Source organism: Chiloscyllium plagiosum, unplaced genomic scaffold, assembly GCF_037043375.1.
Source record: "Chiloscyllium plagiosum isolate Xiang-an unplaced genomic scaffold, Cpla_swu_hap1 HiC_scaffold_16, whole genome shotgun sequence".
Taxonomy (NCBI): domain Eukaryota; kingdom Metazoa; phylum Chordata; class Chondrichthyes; order Orectolobiformes; family Hemiscylliidae; genus Chiloscyllium; species Chiloscyllium plagiosum.
The window spans coordinates 34,729,280-34,756,986 of record NW_028270154.1 but is presented as its reverse complement, the minus strand read 5'-3'; the positions used below and the strand labels follow the sequence as shown (position 1 = coordinate 34,756,986).

The 27,707-nt window shown below is 38.5% G+C and overlaps 1 protein-coding gene across 1 annotated transcript; it reads left to right on the top strand.

Annotated features, from left to right (window-relative positions):
* Nucleotides 1-21,985, top strand: LOC122556586 (serine/threonine-protein phosphatase 2A catalytic subunit alpha isoform). Its single transcript, XM_043703448.2, has 7 exons — nt 1-325; nt 13,331-13,540; nt 14,586-14,759; nt 15,127-15,216; nt 15,300-15,461; nt 18,253-18,371; nt 19,252-21,985. The coding sequence occupies exons 1-7, from the start codon at nt 224-226 to the stop codon at nt 19,322-19,324; spliced, it is 930 nt and encodes a 309-aa protein (XP_043559383.1). The 5' UTR covers nt 1-223; the 3' UTR covers nt 19,325-21,985.
* Nucleotides 21,986-27,707: the final 5,722 nt, after the last annotated feature.

Here is a 27,707-nt window from a genome sequence, read left to right as displayed (position 1 = left end):
AGGGATCGAGAGCCGGAGGGAGGCGAGGGTTGTGATCAGCTCCCTACGGCACACTGCCGCACCGGCTCATTCAACAACGTCTTTCTCCTGTTCGACAGTTTTCTTTGAAAAAAAATAACAAAAAGAAACGTGCACACAGTTTCCAAATACAGGGTGGTAAAACTGCTCCTTTGACATAAGATCCGTCCTGTTGCTCCAGCGGGTACTTGGGTAAAAGGGAGCGATGGATGAGAAGGCGTTTACCAAGGAGCTGGACCAGTGGATCGAGCAGCTCAACGACTGTAAACAGCTGACCGAGAGCCAAGTGAAGACGCTATGTGAAAAGGTGAGGCCGCGAAACCGGGGGCTTTATCTCGACCTTGTTTGGCGAGTGGCTCGGTGACTGGTCACCGTCCCCAGTGGGCGGCCTATAGTGCCCGAGCCTCGGCGGAAAATGTCGGCCGCCTCTGATTGGAGCTTAACGCGGCTTCCTCACCGGGGAGTTCCTTAACCTCGGCTCTGGGAAGTAAAAAAAAGGAATGCTCCACCGAAGGCTTGAGAAACGTGGGTTTATTTGCCGAGGTTCTGAGGGTAGGGGGGAGCCGGCTTGTATTTGCTGCGGAAAGTCGGCTTTTACGGCAGAGGAACCTAAAATGGCGCCTTCCGGGGCTGCGCTTCCAGCGGCTGGAGCCCAGCAAAATAAATCCATTATTGTTCGAGATAATAACATCAAATACAGCTCACACTCTGTCTCCACCTCATCCCCAAATAGAACATTAACCATTTTCCATATTTCACACCTCAGAGTAGGACATTTCGAAATTTGGTGTTTTATCTCTTCATTTTTAAGTTCTGTGTGATCTTGAAAATTGTAATATATGTTAGAATAGTTCGTAAATTCGATATTGGAGGCTGTCACTCTGAGTACTTAATCCTTTTGTGTATAATGTTATGGAAAGTGTACGGTTATTTGAATACGTAACAGGGGAGAGCAGGAAGAAGCGTCTTGAATAGATTGAACTAGTAACAGGAAAGAAAATGGTTTTATGTACTGTAAATTGCAGTGTAGCACAGTATTGAAGTATCAGTGCTGATGCCAGGTGTTGCCTTGAGAGATTTCAGTCATTTTGGTATGATTAATGTCTTTGTAAATCAACTGTGTTCATAACGCTCGCTGGAATTTGGGAGTAAATAATTCTTTTAACATCGAATGCTTTTCCTTGATTTGTCAATGGTGTGTCATAGCCTTTATTAATTACACCATTGAGCAACAGTGGTTGGTATACAGGAAGGTGTGTGCTTTAAAAACAAATTGACGTCATTGAATGGAATGCACATGCCTACATTTTTTGTTAAAAATCACACAACACCAGGTTATAGTCCAACAGGCTTAATTAGAAGCGCACTAGCTTTCGGAGCGTCGCTCCTTCAGGTGATAGTGGAGGGCTCAATCCTAACAAACAGAATTTATAGCAAAAAGTTTAGTTTGGTGTAACTGAAATTATACGTTGAAAAATTGATTAAGTCTTTCATCTGTTTGAATACCATGATAGTTTCATTTCTTTCATGTGTAAATCACAAAACCTTTTTTTAAGAAATTGCATTCTCAGGTTAACTGTTAACAATGGGTGATAGCTACACAATATGTTGACGGTGTTAGCCCCCTGTGTTCTCTGTCTATGCCATGATGTTTAGATTGATTCTAATCTAAACAGTGAGATAACGGAGTTTTACGTGAATGCATGCAGTTTCTGAGCTCAGAGTTTTACATGAATGCATGCTCAAAAACTGCATGCATTCACGTAAAACTCTGTTATCTCACTTTTTAGATTAGAATTAATCTAAACGTCATGGCATAGACAGAGAACACAGGGGGCGAACACCTTCAACATATTGTCTAGCTATCACCCACTGTTAGCAGTTAACCTGAGAATGCAACTTCTTAAAAAAAGGTTTTGTGATTTACACATGAAAGAAGTGAAACTATCATGGTATTCAAACAGATGAAAGACTTGACAATCAATTTTTCAATGTATAATTTCAGTTACATCACACTAAACTTTTGCTATAAATTCTGTTTGTTAGGATTGAGCCCTCCACTATCACTTGATGAAGGAGCGACACTCAAAGCTAGTGTGCTTCCAATTAAATCTGTTGGACAATAACCTGGTGTTGTGATTTTTAACTTTGTACACCCCAGTCCAACACCGGCATCACCAAATCATTACATTTTTAGTGCTTTGTTGATTTCATTGGTTTTCAAAGTTACTAAGAAAACAGCTTTTTTGACATTGCTGACTTGCTGCAATATGTGTTGTGCTTTTGAAAGAAAAAGCCCTTTGCCTTTTTATTTTATAAATCAAATGACAGATATTTCCTAACATTGAACCTAAAAATATTATCAAATTTCTGCCACCAACCCCTGTTTGTGTTGAATTCCAAATTCAGAATGTGATTGGCAGCCTTAAGAATTCAAATATTGATCATATGAATTGTTGGATTGTATCATGATTTTTGTTGGATCATTATATATAACTGATCATTTTATTTGATTGGCTGATAATGCCTTGTGGAGTGGCTTTGCCATTTTGACTTGGAGATTTTTTTTCTGTGTACCTGTAAATGGCAGTGCATTCAAAAATTGTGCTTGAATTACTTGCCTATTTAACTTTGGCAATCAAGGCCAGAAGTTTGACCATTTAATGTTAACCAGTTATTTTTTCCCTACAAGTGTGTTTTTAAGTCTTTTGGATTGGCACATAGTTACTGTTATGGTAAAATGTCTGTTAGTTGCTTAGCTGGCAGAAAATGTCATTACTAATAACTTCAAATCTGAACTTCCTCAGTGACCAAAATGGTGAAATTCCTAATCTTTTTGTTGTTTAACCACGAAAACAGGCCCAAACAAAAACAAATTGCTGGAAAAGTTCAGCAGGCCTAGCACCATCTGTGCACAGACTCAGAGTTAAAGTTTTGGATCGAGTGACCCTTCCTCAGAACGGAGACAGACCCTTTGGTCCAACTCATCCATGCCGACCAAGTTTCCCGAACTAAACTAAACTAAATTTTCCTACTTTCCTTCATTTGGCCCATGTCCCTCTAAATTTTCCCTATTCATTTACCTGTCCAAATGCCTTTTAAATGTTTTAACTGTACCTGCATCTACCACCTCTGGTAGTTCATTCCACATACATCCCTCTGTGAAAAGCGTGCTTCTCGGGTCCCTTTCCAGTCTTTTTCCTCTCACCTTAAAAATATGTCCCCTAGTTTGAACTCCCCACCCTAGGGTAAAGACCTCTGAAAAAGGCATCAAGATGGGTATAGGAGTAGGAAGACATTAGAGGGATTTGGGCCAAATGTTGTCAGACAGGGCTAGGTTAGATTGGTGTGTCTGGTGAACACTGACAAGTTGGACTGAAGGGTCTGTTTCCTTGCTGTATGACTCTGTTCGCCTTATCTATGCTGATATAAGCTGAAAATGTGTTGCTGGAAAAGTGCAGCAGGTCAGGCAGCATCCAGGGAACAGGAGAATCGACGTTTCGGGCATAAGCCCTTATTTCCTGAAGAAGGGCTTATGCCCGAAACGTCGATTCTCCTGTTCCCTGGATGCTGACTGACCTGCTGCGCTTTTCCAGCAACATATTATCAGCTCTGATCTCCAGCATCTGCAGCCCTCACTTTCTCCTATGCTGATATAAGGTTACTCCTCAGCCTCTTGTGCTCCGATGGGGAAAAAAATGTCCTGGCCTATCCAGCCTCTCCTTCTAACTCAAATGCTGTAGTCCTGGCAACATTCTGGTAATTCTTTTCTGAGCTGTCTCCAATTTTATAATATTTTTCCTACAGCAAGGCAACTAGAACTATACACGGTACTCCAGAAGAGGCTTCACTAAGTCCTGTGCAACTTTAACATGACTTCCCAATTCGTGTACTCAAGTCTGAGCAATGAAGGCAAGCTATGTATCTGAACCCCTAGGTGTCTCTGTTCAACAACACTACTCAGGGCCCTGCTGTTAACTGTGTAAATCCTGTCCTTGTTTTCATGTCAAAGGGATTAGATTAGATTAGATTAGATTCCCTACAGTGTGGAAACAGGCCCTTCAGCCCAACAAGTCCACACCGACCCTCCGAAGTGTAACCCACCCATTCCCCGACATTTACCCATGACTAATCCACCTAACACTGTGGACAATTTAGCATGCCCAATTCACCTGAATTGGCCATGCTAAATTCACCTGACCTGCACATCTTTGGACTGTGGGAGCAACCCGGAGCACCCAGAGGAAACCCACACAGACACGGGGAGAATGTGCAATCTCCACACAGACAGTTGCCCGAGCCAGGAATCGAACCCGGCTCCCTGGCGTTGTGAGACAGCAGTGGCTGTCCATGAATATAAGGTCATTAAACACCCTGCTACCTGTGTTAACTTACATGGTTACACTCCCTTAACCACTCCCTGGCTAACCACTGAGCCACTGTGCCGCTCCAGTTACCAGAATACAATACAGGTAGCCCCTGCTATCCAAACGTGAAGCGTTCCCAGGAAACCTTTTGTTGGCGAAAATGGCATGAAGTGAAGATGCGTGATTTATATGGGAAAAGGTATTGCCGTTTTTCAGAAACACGAAAGTCCTCTTTGGATTCGCAAAAGCAGTTACTAATGTCGGTCTTTCATAAAAGTGAAATTGCGTAATGTGTACATTGAAAAGTGGGGGATACATGTACCTTAAATTTATCCAAATTACACTCCATTAGCTGTTCCTCGGCCCATTGGCCCATTTGAATAAGATTCCTTTAATCTTAGCCACCTTCACTGTCAACTACATCACCAATTTGGTGTCATCTGCAAACTTACTAACCATACCTTCGATATTCTCATCTAAATTGTTTATATAAATGACATACAAAAGTGGGCCCAGCACTGATTCCTGTGGAACAATGGTGCTGACAGGCATCTAATTTGAAAAATAACAACAATCTACTGCTGTGCCCTCATCAATCTTTTTGGTTACTTCCTGTTAAAAAAAAAATCAAGGTTGTGAAACCCTATTTACCACGTATAAAGCCATACTTCTAGTCAGTCCCTGCCTTTCCAAATGTGTTTAAATCCTATCTCTCAGAATCCCCTTCAACAACTTGCCCACCACTAATGTCAGACTCACTGGTCTATTTTGAAAGTTTTAAAACCTTAAACAGAACAAACTCCCAGGGCACTTCACTAAGAGCATTATAAAAGAAAATATTACCTTTACCTGCAGAAGACATATTTTGTGAGGTGATAAAAGACTTGGCCGGTGTAGTTTTTGAGAAGTGTCTTCAAGGTGGAAAATAAGGTAGAGGTTTATGGATGAAATACCAGATCTTAGGTCTCAGGCCACTAAGGATGTAGCCACCAATGGTGGAATAATGAAAATCAGGGATGCTCAAGAGACCAAAATTAGAATGCTGCGAATATCTCAAGGTTATACTGAAGGGGATTCCAGAGGACCAAGACCATTAAGGGATTTGGAAACAAGAATGGGGACTAGGATCATTCCAGATATTTTTAATCAAGCTGATCAGGTGGGACTTGAATCTGTGGCTTAGAGGTAGGGACATTATCACTGTGCCACAAGATTTATGCTGGGAGCATTGTATTGTAAATCAGTAAGCATACATTAATAAGGGAGTGTAACCATGTAAGTTAACACAGGTAGCAGGGTGTTTAATGACCTTATATTCATGGAGAGTAGAACTTGGGAGATCAGAAATGTGTTGGAATGTCAAAGGCATGAAAGAGGGTGCAGCGGTAAATGCTGAGGATGATTTTGGATTATGTTTAAGATGGGAATAGTAATTAGTGATTACACAAATAATGTCAGAAGCTCACCTAGGGAGTCAGCTATATCCCAGTGTTTAGTACCATGCATTGCTAGTTTTCAATGTTTTCTATAACACAAAAACAAGGTACAGTAGATGCTGCGGGCAGTCTGAAACCAATGTAGAAATGGCTGGAAATACTGAGGTTGGGCAGTATCTATGGAATGAAACAAATTAGTGTTTCTGGGAAAGATTTTCTTTCTAAGAACAGAATTTTATTTATTATAAATTTAGTTTTACTCTTGCAGAATGCTAAATTTATATGGCCATCTGGATGATCATGCAGGATATTGGTGGTGATAGTTTCAATTTTTGTTTTCTATTCACTGCTTTTGGTTGTTTGAGGGCTGACCATTTGATATCCTTTACTGACATCATGTATTTTTTTGAGACACTAAAATGAATAACCTGCTTTGTCATCAAACAGGAATAATTATTTTTCCAAGTTAGATTCTAAAACATGGAGCTGTGGTTGTTTTAATTCAAGGTATGGTAGGAATCACACAACACCAAGTTATAGTCCAACAGGTTTATTTGGAAGCACTAGCTTCTGGAATGCTGCTCCTTCAGGTGGTTGTGGAGTATAAGATCGTAAAACACAGAACTGAGATTTTTAACTTTGTATACCCCAGTCCAGCACCTTCAAATCATAGTATTCTAGGAGTAGATATCAAGACCAAATTTGTCATATGCTGGAGACCTAAAGAACTCTTCATGGAAGGATTCAGAGATTAACATGTATTGAAAGGGATGGAAGATTCATAGACTGAGCATTTAATGTGAAGAGAATTAATAAATTAGAGGGAAGTTGCCAGTAAAACAAGGTTGGATTGATAGAGGCAATTATTAAAATGAAGATTTATCAAAGGGATACTGAGAGGAATGTGGGATGGATAATAGGTACGTGTTCATGTTTAAATGTTCAGTCACTGAAGTGCAGTAAGCAAAAAACCATGCTTGGACGTCTGAATCTGAGTCTACAGAGGTTATACTGCTTAAATATTACAGTGTGAAGAAACATAGCTTTTTAGTCAGTCCATAATTAAAACAGATGGTAACAAAATGTTTTGCATTCTCTATAGGTAAGGTGAATGTAGAGTATCAAAGTAATCCAAAAGATTGTAATTTAATCACACAAATCATGAAATGAACAATAGCATTAAAGTTTAGTGTTTCAAGAAGAACTTCCTACCAAGTGTACTGAATTTTTAGGAAATCTGTTTGTCAAGGTAGAAAATGTATGTAGGGATTTTTGAGGAATTTGTTTTAGATGCTAAATATGGAAAGCGTCCAGGAACCTTAAGTAATGGCTGTAAGACCCTGTAGCTTCAAAGATCAATGTGCCAAATGCTGTTAACTTTTCAAACAAACTGTCATACATTTTTTTAAAAACTCAATTTTGCTCCCAATGTAATTTCAATATAGTGAGATGTCGTACCTTTTACAATGGATTAAGATTTGAATTGACATGGTGTTACCTTTCCTGTAGCATTGGAAATGTGTGAACCTTAATTTGGCTGGCACTGTTTATTCTGATGAGAACTGAAGTTGAGATATGACAATTCCCATCAGTTATTTTGATTACTAAAGATGTGATCATTATCAGAAATGGGGCTTTTATTGAGGTTATTAGTCCAATAGTCAGGGCTTTGTGCCTTTTGTAGGACTTAAATGGAATATTTCAATTATAGAGGGGGTGAGGAGGTTGGGAATACGCATTGTTTGCCTCTTATTTAAAATTCTGAGGGTTTCACTGAGTCAGCAATTTTCTCTCTAGAGACATAAAAGCTCAAATTATAGAGGAATCAGATACTTTTCCAAAAGTGTCAAGATTATTTGACGTTTGGGGAATGGTAATATCATAGATATGGTCTGGACTAGTAATTGAAACAAACTCAGTTACGGACATTTGAGAATTAGATTGTTTTAAAAGCTGGTTTTTAATAAAAAGCAGATTGTCTTAATAACCTGACTTGTTTGCTATTAATTTTTGGGGAAATAACTCTTATTTTTATGTGGCCTGGTCATTCCATGATTTTAGTCCTCAACCACATGGGTGACAAAAACAAATTGCTGGAAAAACTCAGGTCTGGCAGCACCTGTGCAGAGAATGTAGAATCAAGTTTTGAGTCCAGTGACCCTTCAGAATCACTGGTGAAATGGTCTAAAAAATCACCTTTATTTACATGTTTCAGGTCTTTGAGGAAAGGCTCATGAAAATTATAGATAATGTCTATATTATTGGCACTTAACTATCTTTGTAATTCTAATTGTTTTAATTTTCTATTCAGTACTTCTCTGAATTTTTGTCTGTTGTGTTGCTTCATGATTATTACATGTTCACATATTTTTAACCTGACTATTTAGTCATCAGTGTTTCAATGCAGTTTGTACAGCAGCTTATACTGCATTTAACAGATGCAGTTTGCTTTGTGGTGTGCTGAGACACTTGATGAATTTCAGCTTGCATATTGTCTATCCATTCTCTCCTAAAGAAGGACTAAATGGAGTTGAGTCTTTGAATGTATATCATCAAGTTACCTCCAGTTTTAAGTAATGTGTCAGAGCAAACCTTTAATTGGTTGCTTATCTGTCATGGGGCTGCAATAATAAACTGCTTGATTAGATGCAAGTGTGATAGAAAGGGAACCAAAAGTGATTGAGGAGCTGTGATATGTGTGATTTTAAAAAGTTTTTCATGGTATTCAAAGATAATGTGTCTGCTATATTAAAAATAATAATGATTGCAGTTGTAAAATCACCTCCATGAACCAAACATCTGTAGCCATGGTACAACGAGATGACTCAAATGGGTTTAGTTGGAGAACATTAAAATGATTTAAAGTCATAAAGTGCAGCATAACAATTCACCTTTTATCCTCATACTAAAAATCCAGCTGCTCTTTTGGCTTAATTATTTTAGACTTTTTCATATTAATGCAATCCAAGTAGAAATGAGATACAATTTGGATATTAGCAGGCTGCATACTGAATACCCTGCACAACTGGATGCTTACTTGGGAAGCAAGAGTAAATGTTTTTATTTTGGTTGGAGGAAAAGAGTAGGGATTGTATTTGATGTGGCTTGACTACCGCAAAGAAATTTTTTTGTTGAAAGACAGGAAAGCAACCCAACAGAGGGCAGTGAGGTAGTGCTAGTGTTATAAGTCACTAATGCAGAAGGTGTCAGTCGACCCACTGGTACCACCTTCAAAACACTGGAACCACCCTTAAGAATGAATCTCGTAAACTGGTAGAAACCATCTGCATTAGCAGAATTTAGATACTACATACTTCAGTATGACCTGTCTACTCAACAGCAGGATTCTGCTGCTACTCCTGGTCTGGGAGCATTCAAACAAATATGACAGATTTCCATCTCTGGGAAGTTTGGGTTATTTTTGGAATATTGAGCCCACTCATTTTGACTTGCTCTGACAACCTTTTATAAATATACTTATTGATGAGGTCTAGTGGCTGATGCTGCATTAGTATTAGTAAAAACCCAACCGATTCTGATCTGCATGTGACATCAGTTCTCATCAGTTGATTGTGTGCTTTACCAGTGCCACATGTTTCGACTCAGAATTCCAGCATCTGCAGCCTTCACTTTCACCTGATTGTTAATGCTGTCCGTGATGGTACTTGTAAGAGTTGACAAATAATGTGACTTTATTTACCTATTGACTATTATTTTTAATCAATATAACTGAGCTTTGAGCTGCATGGAATACTTAGGGTAGTAGCAATTTTGTTGTAACGACTTGAAGCTGTTAGGTTCTTGACTCAATTAGGTTCTCAGTTGTCTAATTATTTTGATTTGGCATAACCGATTCTGATCAACTGCAGGAAACAGATAAATTACATGTTTTGTGGCTGGATAATGCTTTGCCACATTCGATCTTTTGACCACAATTCAGAATCTTAATGTGATTGCAGTTGAATTTTAACTGGTGGGTATGGAGTTCTTCAAATTTAAGTGATATGACCCCAACTATTCCTTATGCAATGGCACGCTACGTAAACATTTAAAATCATGTATATGTTAATTTGTATATATATCAGCAAATGCAGCCCTTCTAATTTAAGCATTGATGTGGTAGCAGTTCTTTTCAAATCTCTAAGTCCATCACATGTTTAACAGGATAAATATAAATACAGCTAATGGAGAAAAAGGAATAGAATATGTTCACCAATGTCATAACTAGATTAGAACACTCAAATCTTAACCAAAGCTACATTCTGCCCTTTAATGTGATTTCTTGGAAATTTAGCGATTAAATTTATGGCGCTTCAGAATCTGTAAATGTTTTATACTAAGTAAATGGATCCTTTTATTAACATTTAGAGCAACTAATTGAAATGTATTTGAAGCTATAAATTCCAATAATGGGAAAATTGTAAAATATTGAATAATTACACCACGAGTCTTTAAAGTTAGTCAATGCCAATTAGAAATATAATTTTAACTATTTTGTTCTGGGCAACTCACATGGAGTATTTTGATGCCTAGTAAGGTCGGGCTGATCTGGTTTATTTTTCTATTGAGAAATGTACTAATGTAATTTTGTCATTCATCTAAAAGCTGGTAAAACATGGCTGATGAGTGCATGTGAATAAGCATAGTTTAGCAATATTTTCCTACTTTTTGTTTGAAAATTTAGATTTTCAACTGCTACTAAGTATCAACTGATGTCTTTAATTTAGTTATATCAGTTATGCCATTGAAAAATGCATACAGCTGTTACTTTACAGGTGGTTGATTTTTATAGCCCCATGGACTGGCTTATGGACTTATTCAAAGCATAGCAACTGGTATTATTTTCTTGCCAGAATGGAACACTGCCTTTATCTACTTTCTCAATTTCTAAACTGCTTCAGATTTGCTCAATAATTTGTATCTGTGATACATAGTTGACTTTTCTGAGGAATGGTATTGTTTTTGTGTTGGTTCTGGGATTAACATTGAGGAGTTGAGAGGCAATAATATAGTTGAGCTGTTTCAGATTTAGATTGGAAAGTTTATCAGGGTTTCTTCGCATGAAAATATAGAAAGACACTAGTTTGGTGATTTTGTTCAAGCGTTTATTTGGAAATGTCAATTCGTCTTGGTATTTTAGGATGAATTGAAACCTTTTTGAGGTAGTTTATTCTGGCATCTTCTAATAGTAGATTTCCTGAGAATTAGTCCAGGATTTGTACCAAGAGGGAAGAAAGCTGTTACTTCACAGTTCTTTAGATGTGCTGATTTCCATAGGCGCTTTTATAGCTTTTAGTGATCAAGATGTAGAAGCTCCTTGGAAAACAGGCATGTGTATGTGGCGAGGTGACTTAAAAGACAACAAAAAAAGTGAAAAAGCAAAGAATGGATTTACAAAATGCTTTTTCAGAATCATTTAGTTTATGCTTTCCTTTATTGGTCAGAGCATGGAGTATAGGAGTTGGGAGGTCAAGTTGCGGCCTTCAAGACATTGGCTAGGCCACTTTCATGTGCAATTCTGATCTCCCTCCTAGAGGAAGGTTGCTGTGAAACGTGAAAGGGTTCAGGAAAGATTTACAAGAATGTTGCCAGGGTTAGAGGATTTGAGCTATAGGGAGAGGCTGAATAGGCTGGGGCAGTTTTCCTTGGACCGCTGGAGGTTGAGGGGTGATCTTATAGGGGTTTATGAAATCATGAAGGGCCTGGATAGGATAAATAGATAAGGTCTCTTCCCTACGGTGAGGGAGTCCAGAACTTGAGGGCATAGGTGTAGGGTGAGGGGGGGTGAAAGATCGAAAAGGACCTAAGGGGCAACTTTTTCACGGCAGAAAGTGGTGTGTGTATGGAATGAACTGTCAGAGGAAGTGGTGGAAGCTGGTACAATTACAACATTTAAAAGGCATCTTGATGGGTATATGAATAGAAACTGTTTAGAGGGTTATGGACTAAGTGCTGGCCAATGGGACTAGATTAATTTAGGATATCTAGTCAGCGTGGACTAGTTGGACAGAAGGGTCTGTTTCTGTGCAGTACATCTCTGACTCTGTGACTCTAGCTAAAGTGTGTAACAGACAACAAAGTCATCTTTAAAGTGTAGTTATTGCTGTAGCTTAAAAGTCCACTCAACTTCCACAACAGCAATGTCACAACCCAACCAGAAAGTAATTTCCTGTGGTTCAGAGATGAATATTGCCCTTGACACTATGCATAACTCCCCTTTTACTTTCTTTTTCTCATTGAAAGGTAGCATCTTCAACAGTACAGTATTCCTCCAACTTTGATTTCTGTAGTCAAGCTTTCGAATGGACATGAATCCTGAACTTTGTGATTCACATACAAGTATGTTACCAACTGAGCCATGGCTGAAAATGAGCTGATTCCTAAAGTATTAAATCAGTTATCCAACATGAATCTTCATATTGAATTACTTAAGCTGACTTGAAAGACTAAAAATATTCGTGAGTTGGCAATCTTTGTGCTGTATCTCTGACTAATTTTAGAATTCTAAAAATATTCATACTGGTTAGCATCTCCTTGAACCATCAAATATTTGAAGGTCATGAGATACACAATGTCTTTAGAAGTGGTTGGGCTGAAGGGTCTGTTTCTGTGCTGAATGACTCGATGCAGGAATCCTCAAATTGGAGTAAAATCGGTGAGGAATGGGGAACCTGGCACTTGCTACTTTCAAATGTACATAATATTGGCAATCAGCATCCATATTTTACTTTAAAGAAACTAGTAATTGATTGCTGGGTGGATTGAATTTATTTATATCATTCTGCAGTTGCTGGAAGGGTAACATTTTTACCTTCTATCTGTGTCTGTGGAAAAAATACATAAACGAATATGGGAATTTATCATATGCATGATGTAGTGGAAGAGCACCAATGTTGGGGCATAAGTTTTAAAATGAAATTGATGGTATTCACTAGTTGAGAGTAAATGGTAATAGTAACCATCAGAGCTTAAAAATGTGTTGCTGGAAAAGCGCAGCAGGTTAGGCAGCATCAAAGGAGAAGGAGAATCAACACTTCGGGCATACGCCCTTCTTCATAGTAACCATCGGTTGACTATTCAGAATGAAAGATCAAAATGTAAATCCTCTGTATCTGCGATATTATGACTCATCCATGCCAAAAAATAAGTAACATCAAAAATCAGCGTTGACAGGCAAAAATCTTGTATCTGTGATTTTTATCCTATTTTTAATGTTTTAAACAAACTTCACATTTGTGAATTTCCTCTTTCATGGGGGTTCTCTGATGGAACCCTTGCAGATACGGAGAAATGACTATGATTTTGTAAAGTCATGACGTTTTTGAAGTTCAGAGTAAAAACTTGAAATGTAAAAAGTTGTATCTTTGATTCTTGTGCTTGAAATTAATATTGGTCATGTCTATTTTTGGAAATGCTGAGCATTGATGCTAAAGTCAGCAACTGCAATGCTTTATTTAGTTGTGCAAATACCTTTTAAACTAATTTCTTCAATTTTTCTTTTTCTTTTAGGCTAAAGAAATTTTGACAAAGGAGTCAAATGTTCAAGATGTGCGATGTCCTGTCACAGTCTGTGGAGATGTTCACGGACAATTTCATGACCTTATGGAACTTTTTAGAATCGGAGGGAAATCACCAGACACAAATTATCTTTTTATGGGAGATTATGTTGACAGAGGTTATTATTCAGTTGAAACAGTTACACTCCTTGTAGCTCTTAAGGTATCTGTAACTTCTGTTTATGAAGTGTTAAAATTCTAACATGTTCTGATAGAGTCTATGAAGTTAGCTTTGCTATATAATGTAGCAGATTTGATACTGCTGATTAAGTTGCTGAATGACTCTTTGAAGTATACAGGAGGTTCTCGATGTATGAATGCAAGCCCTTATAGGGGTGTAATTTTAAAAGACCTGACATACGAATGTTTCCTGTACTTGCGATTGGTTGCATTGCATTGTCCTGCATTGATGTTATAGAATGGAATTTTACACTACAGGTTGTTCTGCCATAACACACATTTCGTTAACGCAATTGATGAATTGGGGACACTGTTTCTAACGTGCAAACTTTTAAAACGTTAATGTAATTACACTGTCAATACCTTAAGCGCTGTTTCTAAAGTATGGTTTTTCTCTAACATGAGGTTGCACAAGAATGCAGCATCATGTTATAGAAGTATGCCACTTGGCTGGACTGGCTCCCATTTACAGATAAAAATCAAGGTATAGTAAGTAAAACCGCCAAAATAATGCTTTGAGGATCTGATGACTGGAAATCATAGGCCTAGTGTTCTGATTTGTGGACAAATTGACTTATGCATGGACTCCAGAATGGAATCTGCTCACAGCCTGGGAACTCATTGTACAATATTTTTGATAATGGTTTGTGGTTTCCCTATTTAATTTTCTGTCATAATATTATGGTACGTTTAGAGCACTGTTTCCTTATATTGAGTTTCTGAAGTATAGTTCTTCGGTATGTGGTGAAGAGGGCAAGTTTCTGTGTTCCCATTTCAAAATAGCATGGAGGAGTGGAACCTTAGATGCAGGTCATTTTACCCAAAGGTTCCACATTATATTTATGTTCTACAGTTGTGTGCACCGAATTTTTTAAAGTGACTGTACATTGATAAGACTGTTTCAAAAAGTACACAAACTCACTGTTTGCCCATATTTATTAACTCAAGGAATTACAGCACTTGTTTTTACTGTCACATTAGATGTTAATGTCTGTGGTTTTACTGATATAAAGGTGATTTTGTTTTAGGTACGTTATCGTGAACGTATCACAATACTTAGAGGGAATCATGAAAGCAGACAAATTACACAAGTATATGGTTTCTACGATGAATGTCTAAGGAAATATGGAAATGCCAATGTGTGGAAATATTTTACAGATCTCTTTGATTATCTTCCGCTCACTGCCTTGGTTGATGGCCAGGTGAATAGCTTTTCAATATGTGGATTTAAGGCCAGACACTGAAATCTATTTGTGTAATCTAATCTAATCTAATAGTGGTATTTTATGCAGCCTGAACATTTAAAATTGGTGGTTTAGTTAGTTGTGCGGTAAAGGAAAAATATATCAAATCAGCTTATTTAATATGATTCACATGTCAACATTGTACATTTATTTACACTAATTGCTAAAAGATTGCTTGCAACAGTGCACTGGTCCCATCCTTATCTGCTATTAACAAAATGTAACAATCTTTTGCTATGATTTTGAAAGCATGCAAAGTTATTTATATAAGTTCAGGCTGTTGCATGTCTTAAAAATAAATGCTGCTCCTTTTCATCCCTGATAGATTTTCTGTCTCCATGGAGGCCTTTCGCCTTCTATAGATACACTGGATCACATTCGAGCACTTGATCGCCTTCAGGAAGTTCCACATGAGGTATGCTTTCAGAATTGTTAGTATTTGCTGTCAGGGTGGCTCATGAAAATTCTGGTTCTAATTTTTTTACCTCTTGTTTTCAGGGTCCAATGTGTGACTTGTTATGGTCGGATCCAGATGATCGTGGAGGTTGGGGTATTTCTCCCAGAGGTGCTGGCTACACCTTTGGTCAGGATATTTCTGAGACATTTAACCATGCTAATGGCCTTACATTGGTCTCGCGAGCTCATCAGCTAGTAATGGAGGTACAAGGCACACGTTAATATTTTATATGTACGAAGAATAAATCTTGCACAAAGACATACAGCATTATGTTATACCTATCATCTAAGGAAATGAAACCAGATTCTTCAGTGCTAACAAATGATCCATCAAGTCTTTATCGCCCCTTTTTGGGGGTTGGAGTCTTTTCTGTTGTGGGCTTGCAGGACCAGGGCCTCAAATAGTAGTGTAAAGTGTATGTAGGAAAAGAAGGAGCAGGATCTATTTAGGCGACTGAATTACTGCTGGTCAAAACTAATAACCACAGATGAATGAAGACAGTCTAGATAGCACAGAATCCCCCTGAGATTGAGGATCGCTGATATGTTGAAGATGCCATGCATGGCTTGGACAGCAATGTGATTTATGGAAATGGTTCTATCCTTGTTATGACTCATGAGGGTAGTGCACTGGAAATCAAGTCCTGCCATTCTTGGAGTTATCACAGAAGTGAAAAAAAATTTAAAAGTATCCAAGATTTTCAAAATTACCTGACTTTCAAACCCAGACTACTGCAAAGCACAGAGCAGGTTTCTGGACTACACAGCAATCAGTACATATTACAAGTAAATAGACTAGCTTACAAGTAAGCTGTTGGTTTGTAATACTAGCAGTTAAACTGTAACAACCTTATTTCTGCCAATTCCACATACATGTGTGCACAGGCAAACAAATGGGGTAAATAGTTTGCAGGCAGAGGGGAAAAACTGGAAAGGTATTTCAGTGATCTTTGTTCCCACACACTGTTATTGAGTTGATCCTTATAAGTCTCTTGTTTGCCAGTGGGTTGCCTCAGTTGTCTGTCTTTGGATGCTTCCACTGGTTGTTAAGAGACACAAGGTTAGAGTGGTGCTGGAAAAGCACAGCAGGTCAGGCAGCATCCAAGGAGTAGGAAAATCGAAGTTTCGGGCAAAAGCCCTTCATAAGTATTAGAGGCAGGGTGCCTGCAGAGTGGAGAGATAAATGAGAAGGGGTGGGGGTTGGGGAGAAAGTAGCATAGAGAACAATAGGTGGGTGGGGATGGAGGTGATAAGTCAGAGAGAAGGGTGGGGGAAGGTAGCAAAGAGTGCAGTGGGTGAATGGGGGTGAGGTTGAAGGTGATAGGTCAGAGAGGAGGGTGGAATGGATAGGTAGAGAGGAAGACAGGCAGGAAGGACAGGTCGTGAGAGCGGTGCTGAGCTGGAAGGTTGGAGTTGGGGTGAGGTGGGGGATGGGGAAAGGAGGAAACTGGTGAAATCCACATTGATTCCATGGGGTTGAAGTGTTCCGAGGCAGAAGATGAGGCGTTCTTCTTCCAGGCTTTGAGTGGTGAGGGAGCGGCGGTGGAGGCGGCTCAGGACATGCATGTCCTCAGCAGAGTGGGAGGGGGAGTTGAAATGTTGGGCCACAGTGCGGTGGGGTTGATTGGTGCGGGTGTCCCGGAGATGTTCCCTTCAGCGCTCTGCTAGGAGGCATCCAGTCTCCCCAATGTAGAGGAGACTGCATCGGGAGCAACGGATGCAATAAATGATATTGGTGGATGTGCAGGTAAAACCTTGATGGATGTGGAAGGCTCCTTTGGGCCCTTGGGTGGAGGTGAGCGAGGTGGTGTGGGCGCAAGTTTTGCAATTTCCCTGCCACTGCAGGAATTGCAAGACCTGCGCCCACACCACTTCCCTGTGGCCCAACATTTCAACTCCCCCTCCTACTCTGCCGAGGACATGCATGTCCTGAGCCGCCTCCACCGCCGCTCCCTCACCACCCGAAGCCTAGAGGAAGAACGCCTCATCTTCTGCCTCGGAACACTTCAACCCCATGGCATCAATGTGGATTTCACCAGTTTCCTCGTTTTCCCCATCCCCCACCTCACCCCAGCTCCAACCTTCCAGCTCAGCACCGCCCTCACGACCTGTCTTACCTGCCTGTCTTCCTTTTCTACCTATCCACTCCACCCTCCTCTCTGACCAATCACCTTCATCCCCACCCCTATTCACCTATTGTATTCTATGCTACTTTCTCCCCACCCCACCCCCCTCATATATATCTCCACTCTGCAGGCACCCTGCCTCTATTCCTGATGAAGGGCTTTTGCCCGAAACATCGCTTTTCCTGCTCCTGGGATGCTGCCTGATCTGTGCTTTTCCAGCACCACTCTAATCTAGACTCTGGTTTCCAGCATCTGCAGCCCCTGTTTTTACCTAAGAGACACCAAGGTGACTAGTTTACATGGAAAGTTTTTCGCTTATCGGTTAAAAGTCACAGCTTACAACAGCTGTTGCAGGAAAGATAAACTTGTTTTAACCAGATTTAGTGAGTTTTCTCTGCAGAGAGCAGAGACATCATTCCCAACTGGGGAAGAACTAAACACCTCTCTCCAAGTTTGCCGTTCCAATCTGTTCAGTTACAGCTTGCTAAAACAGTTATATTTGATGCTTGGCATTGGTGTCAGGTTACTTTTCAAAATTGCAGACACCCTTTCAAACGCTGGCTTCAAAATAACTTTCTCATTTATTTTCAGGTTTTAAACATGTAAAATAAAAGGGCATGGTCCTTACTCCACAAATGCATCCAGTCTAACAACAAGAGTGCTATAACCACGTTGGCTGTTGATGTTTATTTGGAGTGTGAAACAGTGGTCCTCCACTGAGGAGTTTGGTTCTTTGTTATGTGTATGCTTAGACTTGGTGCCGGGGAAATAAAGAATCATTGAATAGGAATGTCTGTGTTCAATGTGTTTTTTCTTGCATTGCAGTAGATTCTCTGAATCAATGTTAATAACAGAATGTTTGTTAATAGGGTTATAACTGGTGTCACGATCGTAATGTAGTAACCATCTTCAGTGCTCCAAACTACTGTTATCGTTGTGGCAATCAAGCTGCAATAATGGAACTTGATGATACCCTTAAATACTCTTTGTAAGTATATGAAAGATTAAATATTGTACATTGTTCTTTGTCAGAGTTGTATAAAGACTAATTCATCAGTAAATTTTTTAATCTTATCAATTTTTGGAATTTAGGTGTAAACTAAGGCTTCATTGTAAGTTGTGTAAGAGAATTGCTGATTCTGGGTGAGAGCTGAGCGGATTTTGAATTGAGAAACTTGCTGATCTGCCAACAGTTGTAATACTGTTAATTTAGTTCCATGATTTTTTTCGTGTTCCCCAAATCACTGCAAGGCACGTGTGATTCTTACATTGTGAAATACTTCAATGTATTTTTTTCCTGAGAGTTGTGACGTGCGCTTGTTCCTAATTTGCTCATTGGTGGGGAAATAAAATTGCCATTTGTTCACATTAAAGATAAAGATTTCAGTTTTGCCTCACCCTTTACTGGCTGCTCCTTTTTTAGGCACTGCACCCACTACCCATTTGGTGTGCGCACCTCCATGTCCATCCAATTCTTTTCCCCCTCATTTCCCAAAGTTTCCTTCTCTTTCTTGGCCCAAGTCAATTGAATTAAGTGGTGCTTTTTTCAGGCTTTGGATCAGTGGAACTTGCGCCTAACCATCTATATGGCTTCACATGGCTTGTTAGTTTAAAGAGTACATCTGTTTCCATGTATATTTAGCTCTTGCTTTTAGGATGGAAGGAGTAAAGTTGCTTTTTTCCTGTTTGCTTGTTTCTCAATCTAATGTCATAATGCTACATGGTCAGATTTGTGGCTTGTACTGTGACCAGTCACGATAATATTTGCATTAGTCTCCTTGAGCAATATTTGAGGCAACTAGTTTTACGTTTTTACTTATGGACTGTATATTTAAATGATAAAATGTTTGTTTTTCCCATTTCGATAGCCTGCAGTTTGATCCAGCGCCTCGCAGAGGTGAACCACATGTTACCCGTCGCACCCCAGATTACTTCCTGTAAAATCTTATGTACAGTATTGCCATGAATTAAAAGTATGCCTGACAAAATTGGAAGAGCAACAGTAACTTCAGATTACAAGAAAGAGTCTCAAACATTCAGAAACCTGTCTTCACGGACCAAAAGACGTGCCATAATAAGTACAAACTCTGCAAATATCACATTGTTCCTTTTGAGCACCAATTCATCAATGCATGCTGATGTGTGAAAGTTATGGGTTAAGAGCCATGGTTTGAGCCTAGACCTGTTTGTAGACAAGTTACTTTTGCTTTTTTTCCCCCCAGAGATTGCAGAGATAAAGATGTAAACATTAAAAACTGCACCTCGTGATAATTTTTCTTTTAGCTATAGCGTTACTAAGCATGACTTGTAGATAAATAAAAATAGCAGTAAACAATCAATGGAGCTTAAAAGAACATTTGAAAGTATAAAGGCCTCTTTATTTGTGAGAGTACTGAAATCTTGTTTCAGGGAATACTGTTTAATTTAATTTCTGTCTCTACTATTTTTCCCTTATTTTGTCATAATATCCATATCTGTTTAGTTGTACGAATCAAATCATTCATTCTTTCCTCTTTATGGAATCATGACAGAGGTCTGCTACTTGTTGTTTTTCATAATAAACTTGTGACCTAAGAATTGAAATATTTCAAATTTTAATTGTATTTGAGATTGAAGAGCAAATGCCTTTATGTAAAATGCTACACCAACACATTTGAGTTTATACATTTATATGTATTAAAGGCTCCATGTTAAAATAATAAAGGCTGAAAATACAGGTTATGTTTGTGCATTTGAGAGCAGGCCTATGAGGCTTATTCACATCTCTCCAATATCTTGATGGAACCTTATTGAAATCTGAGGAAAATACATAACATATCCATAAATAACCAAAGTTTATGAGTAAAATCCATTGACTGTTGTAATTGCTTTTGGCATGTGTTGCAATTAGTTTTGAAACACCAAGACCATAGTCAGTATTATAGTTTCTCATACTTTTCTTAAGCCAGCCCTCCTTAAAGTTTTCTCTGGTAATTGATGCCCTGAGTTCCAAAGACAGAATATTCATTTGTTACTTTTGATTAGTCCAGCGCAATCCAATCTGAACAAAAATAGCCAATTTGAATAAAATATTTGCCTCCGGCTTTTTGGTAGTTGTGCTAATTCTTTTAGGCTCTGTTCATGGCTATTAAAGCAAGGCTTTTTTATTTGCTTGCTTTAACACTTAATTCATTCATTCATGGGACCATGGAAATTTGGTTGAGGTGCCATGTTCTCCAGTGCCCTCTTAAAGACTCTTTGTGGCTGGCACAATATTTGGTTTTATTTATCGTGTAGCCTCATTCTCTGTGAGCACCCACTCTTGTATCGCAATGTGTGTTTCTTTTCCTATGGGAAATGGAGTAACGATGTCAGGGAAAGCTAGAACACATCAGAAAGCTATAAAAGGGTATGCTAATAGAGGAGTAGCAGGAAGATTATGTGCAGCATGGGCCAATATTTTGTAGATGCTGTGTAAATTACTGTTTTGCTGAATTGCAGGATCATAATCGATAGCAGCTTTGTGCTGTTAACATTCAACTAGAACAATAGGCACTGAAGATGACATCTGGCTTCTGTGGGCCAGCATACAGCACTGGAATTGCATTTTTGTTGCCAGATGTTACTGCTAATTTCTAATTGAGTATCAATTCTATATTAATACATAAACAATGATTTATTTATTGACACTTGCTAATTAATTTTCTAAATGTTATGAGAAGAAAATTCATGTGCGAGGTCTTCATTACATGATTGAATAGTGAAGCTAGTTAACAGCAAGTTGAAAGAAGCTTGTTTTGATGCATTTGCCAGTTTGTGTAACTGAATGGTGTGTCTTTGATCTACTCTAGACGTCTGAATATTTTGAGCAGTTGTTATTGGAAGCTTGACTTGTGCTAGTATCCTTCAGAGATAAGATCTTTTTGGCTTGTTATTTACTGAACTGTCATGGCTTGTTTCATATAACAGCAACAGAAGTTTCCCATGTAATTGGGATTTAATTATTAATGCCACTCTGTTCCTCCAGGATAAACATGTAAATAAACCCCCCCCCCCCAAAAAAAAGAAAGTAATGGCGGTGGATATTGTACGGTCGACCAGCTGAGGAAATAGCATTTGAACAGTCTGCCAGTACAAGGTTTTTGAATCCAGACCAGCTTTGACCTGAATGTCTGTAAGGGATGGAAGAGTGTTATGAGTTTTCATATGCTCAGTGGGAACAAAGTAGTTTGTACTAAATTATTAGGCACAAAGGCCAGAACATCATTTGAGTTTGAATGCTGAAAATAAAGTGATATTCCCAGGTTAGACTAGGAGATTAATTTTTAATAGTCATGTGAGCTGTATTCTCTAATTATGTGAACTTTATTTACATTAGCTATCTTAGAATTCTGGACTTGGCTTATTTTTCTCTCAAGTTTGAACATAAGCTGAAACTGACCTGATCTGGTCTGTGATCAGGCTATGTCATTCATACAATCTTCTTGTAACCGAATAGTGTGCCTACAAAACTCTTTTCTGGAAGCTTAGCCAACTCCATAACATTCCAGTTACAATGTAGTTGTGTATTAAAACGAGGTGAACTCCTCTATGTACTTTCATTAAACAAGTCAATTCACTTAATCATTTTAGTGGAGTTGTCATTACAGAAAATTTTCATTACAAAGTTTGACCAGATTTCAAGGTGTATGTTAGTTGCTTTTCAACATTCTGGCCATCCCTTTTACAGCATTTCATCAGTGATAATTTGCGTTTTTCATTTTCATGGAACCTTATAACTGAAATTTGTTGAACAAATAAAAAAGTAGACAAAGATCATGTGTGTGTATTGTAATCTGGTAGGTTAAATATCACTTGAGTGCTACTGAGCTGATGAGAAAATACCTCGAATGAATATCTTTGACCTTGCATATTACCCAAGTATGAATGCAACTTCAGGTGAATTGAAAGGTGGAGGAACATTACAAAATCCACTTTTATTTGTCGAGATGAATTGAGCAGAAAAGATGCAACCTGAAAGGTTTCTCACCAGTCACCATTTTCATTACAACAAAATCTGGTTTCACTGAGAATGGAAACTAGAAACTTTGATCAATCTGTTCAGACATGCTATGTCACAACTCTGCTGTTGGTGGGACTTGAATCTGGATCTTCTGGGTCAGAGAACTACCATTGCGCCACAAGATCCCATCAAGACATCATCTATGTTGGTATTTAGGAGTGGTAATTAAGGACAAAAGCAGGTCACTTGGACAAGTGTGGAATATTAGAGGAAAGCCAGCAATGCTAAAGTCAAATTGAATTTAAGTAACTTGACTGAGTATATTTGGTGAGGTAACAAGTATTGATGATGTAGTTGATGTGATGTCAATGGATTTTAATAAAGTTCTATGTAAAGTTGTGAAAGCCTTGGAATGAAAGAGAGAGGCAATTTGGATGTGAAGTTGGTTGAGTGACCGAGCAGTGTGGATGAGCAATTTTCAGAGTAGAGCAAAGTATAAAATAAGATGCCCAGGGTTAGTGCTGGCTCACTGCTTTTTGTGATATGTTAATGACCTACACTTGGTGGTAATAGTCATTTTAATTTTAGAATTGCAGGAATACATTCTCTTGTGAACTGGGAAGGATAATGATGGACTTCCTGGGAATAATCTGGAATGATCAGATATACGGCAGGTGAAATTTCTTGTAGCGAAGAGTGAACTGACCACATTTTGGTAGAAAGAATGAGGATTAATGCATAATTGTAAAAGCTGCAGGAGCAGCAAGATTTGTGAGAGTTTAGACGGAAACTCAAGGTGGCATAGCAGTTGCGATCATTGTTAAAGCATATGGGATCCTGGACTATATAAATAGTGACTTTTTAAGTACAGAGGCCAATAATTCATGATGGGCCTTTTACTTATAGAACGTTGGTTAGGTCGTCCCTGAAATATTGTCCAATTCTGGTCATTGCATTCTCAGGACCACGTAAAGGCTTTAGAGAAGATAACAACAAATGATATGAAATTTGGCTTCATGGATGATGGATTTCAGTTATGTGGATCAATTGAGAAACTGGGCTTTCTTAAGGAGATTTGATGCTCAATATCTTGGAGGGATCTCTATGCAAAGTAGATTGGGAGAAATTTCCAATTAAGAAAAGAGTTGAGAACCTGGGGTTACCATTCCATGCTAGCTGTCGTAAGGAAGAAATTATTTCATGTAGCAAAATATCAGGATCTGGTAGATGGAATATAAAGTGGGAAAATGTTAAGTTATCCACTTTAGGAAGAATAGGGAAAAAAGAAGAGATTGATTCTGTGGTTCAAAGGGTTCTGGTTGTCTTAACATGAATCTAAATGCAATATGGAGTACGGGAAGTAATTGACAAGGTAACTTGCATGTGCCTTTATTACAAGAAGGTTGAGTATAAAAAGTTGGGGTTTGGCTGTGGAGGTCTTAGTACAAATATTGAGGGTCAGATCACATCTTGAGGACTGAGACGTTTTGGACTGAAACAATGAAATCAGCTGGGGGATGTAGTAGAAAATGCTTTTAATCATGACTGAAAAGGGGGCTGAACAAGCACATGAAGGCAAAAGAAATGTTGCAGGACTAAAGGGAAGGGGAGGAGTGGAATTAGCTGAGTTGCTTTGCTGGAAGTCAGCAGAGGCAAATTCCTGTTCCATAATGATTATATGAATCTTGAATAAAAATCATAAATGTTATGTTTACATACTGTTGAGATGTGCGTGTGCCAGTTGTATTTAGAAATGGTAAAAAGTTTGATCAATCTATCAAGAACTCACTATATCCTTGGAGTAGGTAACCTAACTTTTGGTTAGGTTCTCTTCCTCTTTCTCCATATCTGATCTAAAGGTAAGACACAAGAATAAGTCAACTGTTTGGCTCTATGTGAATACATTCCTGACAAGATAATTTAACAGCAATGCTAACAAAATAAAATCAGTTGAGCAAATGTTTCTTTAAAGATCTTTAGCATATTATTGGCATTTCAACGAAGTATTTAAATAAGATTCAAGATTCTGACATTGATGCTTCCAGGTTACTGCAAGCTATTGTAGTCTCATTTCCAATTAGCTGCCAAGACTGTGGATTTCAGATGGTTAATATGTACAAATTTAAAGTATTGATCTTTGTGGTTTTATTAAGGAGTGAGGACCTAATGTAGTTCTTGGGTGAAGGGAATTAGAAGATGAATAATAGGATGTGTATATAACTTTATGTTCACATTTAAAATAGAAACCCTATGTAAACTCCTGCTGTAATCATATGCTTATGTCAGTTTTTTTTTCATGGAACATAAGTGTCACTGGCAAGGCCAGCATTTGTGCTCCATCCTTAAATGTCCATGGTGTAATTAGACTCTTCTGTCAACTATTTTTATTTCATGGGATGTGGGCATCACTGGCAACATGAGCATTTGCATTGCATGCCTAAATGTCCACAAAGTGAGGGTTGGCACTTCAAAATCATCAACATTTCTGTGGGTCTAAAGTCATCCGTGTGCCAGATGAGGTAAGGACAGCAGATTTCCTTCCTATAGGGCATTAATGAACCAGATGGGTTTGTACAACCATCAAATGAGTTGTCATTAAAGAGACTAGCTTTCAATTTCAGATTTATTGAATTAAATTCCACCAGTTGCCACGGTGGGATTTGAACCCACTTCCCAGAGTGTTAGCCTGGAGTCTCTGGATTACTTGTCCAGTGTCATTACCCTGTGGTAGGTTGATTAGTTCAGTCTGCTGGATGGATATTTTGCAATGCAGAGTGATGCCAACAGTACAGATTGAATTTCTGTACCAGCTGAGGTTACTGTGAAGCTCCCACCTTAATCTCACCCATCGAATGAGACATGGTGACCTTCAGGTTAAGTCACCACCAGAGAGCAGCCCAATGATCTTCAGGAACATTGCCAACTGATTCTGTGTTGGGACTGCAGAATTGCCAAGAGTATAATTGAAGTAAGCTGTCGCATTATAAACATACATGGGAACCTGTACTGAATGACATTTTTCTGTGTGGATATAATTTTTGGTTGAGCCTGTTAGCCTCAAATTGTAATCTATGGATGATGCCATGATATTGTTAACTGCTAAAATTATAACCTTCGAGAAATCAGAAGCAACTTGTATCAGTCAAATAATATATTCAGATCCTCATATCCCCAGAATTGATTGGAGATGAAGTTAGGTGTTTTGTCTAGTTTTGATTTAATGGCTGCCTTTTCGAGTCAGAGTACTAAAGGAGTTGAAATAACTGTGACTCAGCCTCTGAAAATGGGACTCTGAGTCAAAGCAGTTGTAGCTTGTGAAAAGACATGCTCAAATAAACAACCAATCATGGATATAACTGAAAACCGGGGACCCGGAAAACGTGTTTCACCATTTAACGAAATACCTTTTGGAAAAACAAATTCAAATTATGAAAAGGCAAGGTACATTGGGCCAGAGTTCCAATACAGAATTGGAAATCTGATACTTGGATGATTTGACTTTTCTCCAAAGCTGCACTGCACACTCAATGAAATTTCAATGTGTAAGTAGTCTAACTTGCTGGGTGGTGAGCTTGATACTCCATTAAATGCACCCAGAGCAACAAGGCAGTGTGGACTGCTTGTGATTCATCAGTGGTAAAGCTAGCAGCCAGGTTGGGGCTGCCTTGCCACTTTGAGCAAGCAATAACTTGGCCATAATATTAACTATTGAGTTAACTGAACAAGACCTTTTAAGCTTGCCTTCTAGCCTTATTTAAAGAAAAGTTGCAACAGAGAAGAAGGCTATCTAACTGGTGTCAGTGTTGGCATTCTGCAAAATTCAACGCAACTAGTCTCACTCCCTTTTTGACATAGTGCAGTGTTCTCTTCCTCTTCAGATAAATTCTTCAATTATTTTGATTACCATTTAACAGAAAGTGAACTTGGTCCTGATTTATTTATAAATAAGTACCAGCACACTTTACTCTTTTTTTTCTGTAATATAACAATCTACTTAAGTTAATCTTTGACTTGTCAATAAACATTTTAGATCCATGTAAACAGTTCACAACTATTTATTTTGCATTAGTACCATCCAAGTACAAAATCCTGAACTCCAAATAAACAGTTGAGGGTACAATCATTCATCAGAAAACCATGCCTTCAGGTGCAGGAGGAACATGAGCTGCCAAAAATATTTTAGTTCCTCTATTCTTGACTTGAAATGCAGATAAGTTTGGTTCTTCAAATTTTGTGACCTGTTGTGTAATATTATCATCATAGAAAATAACCTCAAACCTTTGATCAATTGATACTGTTCATTCTGTAGCAAGGTGGCATGCAGGGCTGCTTTTTTTTATTCTGATGTGGAATCTGTAATTTGTCCAGCATTCTCATTGGGCAATCATTAATTGCTTAAATTTGAGGAAAGCTGCTGGAAAATAGTGTCCCAAAAGTCATGGCAATTGCATAGGTAGACTAACTGTTTGTAAACATTTCTATTCACTTTGTGACAATAATATTGACCGCATTTCTTGTATCAAAGAATATATTTGTATTTGCAGCTACAAGTATGCAATCGGACATTGCTCAAGGACAAAATAAATATTTAAAATGAATTCAATGTATAAATAAAATATCAATGTTCCTTATCCAATTCCATCATATAATTAAAGACATCAATGCCCTTCATCTGACTCTTGCATTAATCAATAAAGAAAGAAATCTGTACTGACTATGGCTCAAAATTACTTGTATCCTGTGTCAGATAGTGTTACAGATAGTGAGTTTAGAGGGGTGCACTGATTCCCTTCTCGTCCCACTCTACTGATCAAAATTTATAAATTTAGCTACAGCGGTGACACTGCAAATTGTGTAAGTTTTGGACTGTTGTTTAGTATAAGAAATAATTTAGCCTTTTTTATTCAAAGAATATGAACAATATGTTTGCAAATGACATGAAATTGTGGAATGGTAAGTAGTGAAGAGGAAAGCCTTAGACTGCAGAGTGATAACAAAGGCTGGTCAGATGGGTTGAACAGTGACAAATGGAATTTAATCCTGAAAAGTGAGGTGATGCACTTTGGGAGGGCTAATGAACAAAGGGAGTACACATTGAATGTAGGACTAATGTAGAGAGGATTAGGGGGACCTTACAGTGCATGTCCATAATAGGACAGATAGTCAAGACTATTGATGTAAGAGCAAGAAGATTATGATGCATATAACATTAGTTAGCTTACAGGCAACCACACTGTGGAAATGTCTACAGAAGAGATCCACCAGAATATTGTGTCGGCTTGATAGGTTGATGTGCTTTTCCTCAGTAGAGAAGGCTGTGTGTGTGTGGGTGGGTGGTGGTGG

Excerpts from the sequence above, each read along its gene's own strand:
- LOC122556586 (XM_043703448.2), top strand. The coding sequence starts at position 224 with ATGGATGAGAAGGCGTTTACCAAGGAGCTGGACCAGTGGATCGAGCAG. Across the intron at positions 326-13,330 it reads TGAAGACGCTATGTGAAAAG|GCTAAAGAAATTTTGACAAA; the intron begins GTGAGGCCGCGA and ends TTTTTCTTTTAG. Across the intron at positions 14,760-15,126 it reads CTGCCTTGGTTGATGGCCAG|ATTTTCTGTCTCCATGGAGG; the intron begins GTGAATAGCTTT and ends CATCCCTGATAG.